General features: G+C 47.3%; 1 protein-coding gene across 1 annotated transcript in view; it reads right to left on the bottom strand.

The window, feature by feature from the left end:
- The window catches only part of LOC137535080 (zinc finger protein 605-like), a 12,264-nt gene extending 7,530 nt beyond the window's left edge, over positions 1-4,734 (bottom strand). Inside the window, exons 1-6 of the mRNA XM_068256867.1 lie at positions 4,680-4,734; positions 3,677-3,792; positions 3,407-3,541; positions 3,216-3,294; positions 2,800-2,897; positions 491-1,142 (exon numbers count right to left, since the gene is read on the bottom strand). Coding sequence (XP_068112968.1) covers positions 491-1,142; positions 2,800-2,897; positions 3,216-3,294; positions 3,407-3,541; positions 3,677-3,772 — 1,060 coding nt within the window. The 5' untranslated portion in view covers positions 3,773-3,792; positions 4,680-4,734. The remainder of the gene's footprint in view (positions 1-490; positions 1,143-2,799; positions 2,898-3,215; positions 3,295-3,406; positions 3,542-3,676; positions 3,793-4,679) is intronic.
- Positions 4,735-5,284: the final 550 nt, after the last annotated feature.

Here is a 5,284-nt window from a genome sequence, read left to right as displayed (position 1 = left end):
CTGGTCCGCACACTGTTAAACTGCAATATCACCCACTTGAGCCATAGGGAAACATGGGCATTACCTTGCACATTCCGTTAAAACTGACAGCTGCTGATATATAACTGACAGCAACTGGTATATTTCAATTCTGACAAAATATTGTAAGAACTGGAAGGGATCACTGTAAGAAGAAAATGGTGAGCTTCTGAGAGGAACTGACGGTGAGGTTAGTATGTAATCTTTATTTGCAGCTACGTCATGTGTTTATTTTAAATAATTTTACTCGCTTCAGGTTCCCTTTAAGCAATACCAGTTGCCTGGCTGTCCTGCTCATCCTCTGCCTTTAATACTTTTAGTTATAGACCCTGAACAAGCATGAAGCATATTAGAGGTTTCTTTATTTTTATAAAAGCTGCATGATCAACAGGGCTGCCAGTAAACTAGTAAATATGGCAGCCTCCATATACTTCTTGCTTCAGGTTCCCTTTAATGCTTGCTGATTACTCACCTGTTCTACCCTCTGTAACAGTGTCCTCCTCTTTATTTGTCCTCATCATGTCATCCCCCTCCATAGACTGCTGATCACTCCTCAAATATTTCTCTTGTTTTTCCTCTTTAATTGTCCTCAGTACATTACCCTCCTCTATAGACTGTTGATCACTCCTCACATACGTTCCTTCTTCCTCTTTCATTGTCCTCATCATGTCACCCTCCTCCACAGTCTGCTGATCCCTCCTCACATATGGCTCTTCTTCCTCTTTCATTGTCCTCATCATGTCACCCTCCTCCATAGGCTGCTGATCACTCCACACATACGTCTCTTCTTCTTTAATTGTCCTCATCATGTCATCCTCCTGAATAGATTGTTCATCACTCCTCACATATGTCTTATCTTCTTCCTCTTTAATTGTCCTTATCATGTCACCCTCCTCCATAGACTGCTGATCCCTCCTCACATATGTCTTATCTTTTTCCTCTTTAACTGTCCTCATCATGTCACCCTCCTCCAGAGACTGCTGATCATTCCTCACATACGTCTCTTCTTCGTCCTCTTTAATTGCCCTCATCATGTTTTCCTCCTCCATAGACTGCTGATCATTCCTCGCATATGTCTCTTCTTCCTCTTTATCCACAGCACTTACATATACCAGCTCTCCAACCTAAGTGCAGAAAAAGAGAGAGAGAGAGAATTTAAATGATACCCAAGTTCTAAATTAAATTCTAAAAATGACACCCAGTGTATGTGGGAAGGTGTGCATAGGCTAATCGCACCTCCTGTCGCCCGGCGTCTGTCTCTGTTCACCCACTTCTGCTGCCGTTGTCCAGGTCCTTGTCAGAGTGGTCGCGCCCTTTGACCCAGACATACTGTGCTGTGCATGTCCAGTATGTCCTCTTGGGTGGCTTGTGACCATGCTTGCTGGGAACCCAGTGTGCTGTACGCACGCGCGTGCGATGACATATTAACCAGGACCTGGACAATGGCAGCAATAGTAAAAGACAAAGACAAACACTTATATAGCGCTTTTCTCCTGGCGGACTCAAAGCGCCAGAGCTGCAGCCACTAGGACGCGCTCTATAGGCAGCAGCAGTGTTAGGGAGACTTGCCTAAGGTCTCCTGCTGAATAGGTGCTGGATTACTGAACAGACAGAGACGAGATTCGAACCCTGGTCTCCCATGTCAGAGGCAGAGCCCTTAACCATTACACTATCCAGGCAAACAGAGGCAGATGCTGGGCCATGGGAGGTGTGGTAAGCCTATGCGCAGCTCCCAACTCACAGGGTGTCATTTTTAGAATTTAATTAGGACTAAGGTATCCTTTAAAATGTGAATGCAGATAAAACATGTACAGACTAGAGGGAAAGAATGTCACATAGTTTGGAGTCTCTGGGGGCACTTCGGCTGGGATGCACAATGGTTCATTTCATGGCATATCCTAAACAGATACAATCACTAGGCTGAAACATAGGGATACATCAATGGGATTCTTCCTACTTAAAGCCAATGGGTATTAGTTTAAAAATAAAAAAGTCAGATACTCACCTAAGGAGAGGGAAGGCTCGGTCCTAATGAGCCTTCCCTCTCCTCTCCCGATGCCCTCGGTGCTGCGCTGGCACCCCCGTACGCGTCCGCCGCCGCAGGGACTTCGGAGGTCTTCGGGAGCACTCGGGCTTCCGAAGACGGGCAGCTCCATACTCCGCACACGCGATTGCGTCATAGAGGACGCTCGCGCATGCGTACTATGGAGCAGCCCGTCCTCGGGAGCCCGAGTGCTCCCGAAACCTCCCTTCGGTGGCGGAAGTGGCAGTGTTTGACCAAACTGGTCGAATACTGCTTCTCGGGATCCTGCGAGGGACCGGGCACCGTGAGAGGAGAGGGAAGGCTCATTAGGACCGAGCCTTCCCTCTCCTTAGGTGAGTATCTGACTTTTTTATTTTTACACTGGTACACATTCACTTTAACAATGGAGAATTCTCATTGGTCAACCACTAAACCGATGAGAATCCTCCCTTGTGCTATGGAGGATTCACATTGTTCTTCTGAAATCCAATGACAGCCCTATAGTTCTGCTGGCATTCCAATACCGGTGCTTGTCCCTGAGGTCAGCAGGTGGGGGGCTTGAATGGTGGCAGAGAAAACTTAGACAGATGAGAAGATGCAGAATGGAGGGGAAACAGCATAGTGGGAACGGTCAGGCTTGTACTGGTTCCATGAGCATCCGCAGCCCCGCTCTGTTGCAAGTATAACACATGTGCTTCCACCCCACTGGATCGGGGAGCTTTTAAGGCTAGTGTGAACCTAACCATAGCCCCACTTACCTGATAACAGCGGGGGATGGTGGGATCTTCCTGTAGACAATCACGGGAATAAAGAGGACCTGTACATCTCTTAGGTGGGTTTCTGTTATTGAATCCATCTGTAGGAAACACACACATAATAACTGATGAAAAAGGGTTGTTATGCACTAAACAGTAACAGGCTGCCTGTGCACAGCAGTTTTACCGTTACTAATGTCAGGGGAGTACCACCCATTTACTCATTAGCACCATGCGTGTTACCATAGCAACACATGGTGCTAATGGGTTAACGAACAGTGCTACCTCTGCGCTAGTACACTTTATCATTTCATAGCACATCAGGCCCATTGACTTTATGTGATTATCAGATGATGGCGGATCTAGGTGGACCCTCTGTACTGCTCTCTCCTTTACAAGAAATCAAATTTTCCTCTTACCTGGTGATGTAAGGGGCGGCTGATTCTCCATCAAGGCATCCTTGTAGAGGTCCTTGTGTCCTTCTATATACTGCCACTCCTGCATGGAGAAACAGACAGGGACATCCTGACAAACATAATGATACAGTCACCACCCAGACACACCCCTTGTTGTTACTGAACAATGTCCCATAATTCCCAGCACTGCTCACCTCTCCTGTCAGCAGCTCCATCATCTTCCTGGTGACTTCCAGAATCTTCTGCTTGTAGTGTCTCTCAGATATAAGGGAGTGAGGTTTGGGCACCATGATGGTCACATAATCACTAGACTTCAATGGAGGAAAACTCTGTATCAAAAGACCCACAATAATGTCACATGATCTCCCAGAATCCTCTTCACCGCTCTAGTCAGGTGTGTGTTTTATGAATAGAGATAAGAGTTACTACTGTAATGTCATGTGATCTCCCAAAATCCTCCTCACCTCTCCAGTCAGCAGATAGATGATCTCCATGGTGAGATTGAATATCCTCTCAGTCATGTGACTCTGGATCTCATCCATCCTCAGTGATGTGGTCATGTGATCCGTACAGGGTGATCCTGCATTTGGATACATAATAAGGGGAAGATAATCTAGGTTGTACAGGTGTCAGTGGTGAAACCACCAATACACAACCCCCCTTCCCCCAGAACTCCCCACTGCTGCCCCTTGTGGATGGTAGGGCATTCAGAGTATTGCAGGTAAGCATAAGATGTTGGTTTCTAGCTAGATGTGCACTATACTCACAGTTTGCTTCAGTCCTGTCCTCCAGTCTGTCTTCTCTCCTTACATCCACCTCCCACTGTTACCATTCCTCCTGTGATGTTACAGCAGTGCTGGTAGTGGTAGATGGACGAGGATATGAGGAGAGAAGAGGCAGAGACTGAGGCTAATGGGAGCAGAGGACTGGAGCACACTGTGACAGGTAGCTATAAACCAATGGAATTCCTTTCTTTTACTACAATACATGGAGGTGGGGGAAGGGAGCAATACTGGAGTATGAAAATGGTGATACAGGGGAGAAATAGCATCACTGGGGTGGGGACATGAGATACTAGAGGATATTGGCAATGCTGGGGGGACACAGAAGGGACATGGCTATACTGGGGCATTATTGAGGAGGGGGGGGGGGATAAAGGCAATGCTGGGGAACAGGGCTATACTTGGTAAGAAATTGCATTACTAGAGTGTGGTAAGGTAAATCATTACATACTGGAGGCTAATGGCAATGCTAGGCAGGGGGTGTGGGAGTTACAGAGGGGAATGGCTATACTGGGTGGGCATGTTGTCTTGGCTCTGTGATGTGACTGAGCTGAATTATTAATAGTACAGTGAGATAACAACCATAATCCATGTCACACGTGGGAGGAGGGGGCGCTAAACACAACAGTTATATAACACTCTCTTGTATCAAAATTACTTCAAGGAAGGATAATCTCACAATTACCTCTTCCAGCAATATGTTTTCTTCACTTCCTGCAACTTCTCTTCCTGGTGTGTACATCACTTCCGGTCTATGGGTTACATCACTTCCTACCTGATCACTCCTCCTACCCATAAGTTCGTCCTGGGAAGGAAGGTAAATAGGCCAACTGCTCTAGTAATGGTCATCTGTGTCTAGGAGAACTCTTAGAGAAGCAAGTGATTTGTTTGATCAGCTTACAGATTTGCAAAGCTCTGTTTTGCTGTGATCACATCCTGCTTTAGCACATGATCATGCATAGCAAATCAGAGACTTCCATACCTATCACCTGTAGGGTTGCCACCCAGCCGCTATCTGGCTGGCACAGCTGTAAAATCTATTAGGATAGAGTGACCAGACGTCACGGATTGCCCGGGACACGTCCCGGATTCGGGGTCCGCTGTCCCAGGCAGCATGAGGTCCCTTTTAGCAGCGGGACGTCCCGGCCTCGGGACTCTGGTCACTGTAAATGAACTGGCAGCGGCGTCTATAGATGCCGTGCCAGTTCATTGCCCGCAGCCCCGCTCCAGCCTCCTTATTGTCTTCCAGTGTTCAGACACCGGCAGGCGAGCAGGGCTACGGCAAGATGG

Source organism: Hyperolius riggenbachi, chromosome 10, assembly GCF_040937935.1.
Source record: "Hyperolius riggenbachi isolate aHypRig1 chromosome 10, aHypRig1.pri, whole genome shotgun sequence".
NCBI lineage: Eukaryota > Metazoa > Chordata > Amphibia > Anura > Hyperoliidae > Hyperolius > Hyperolius riggenbachi.
This window is presented reverse-complemented; position numbering and strand designations above follow the sequence as displayed.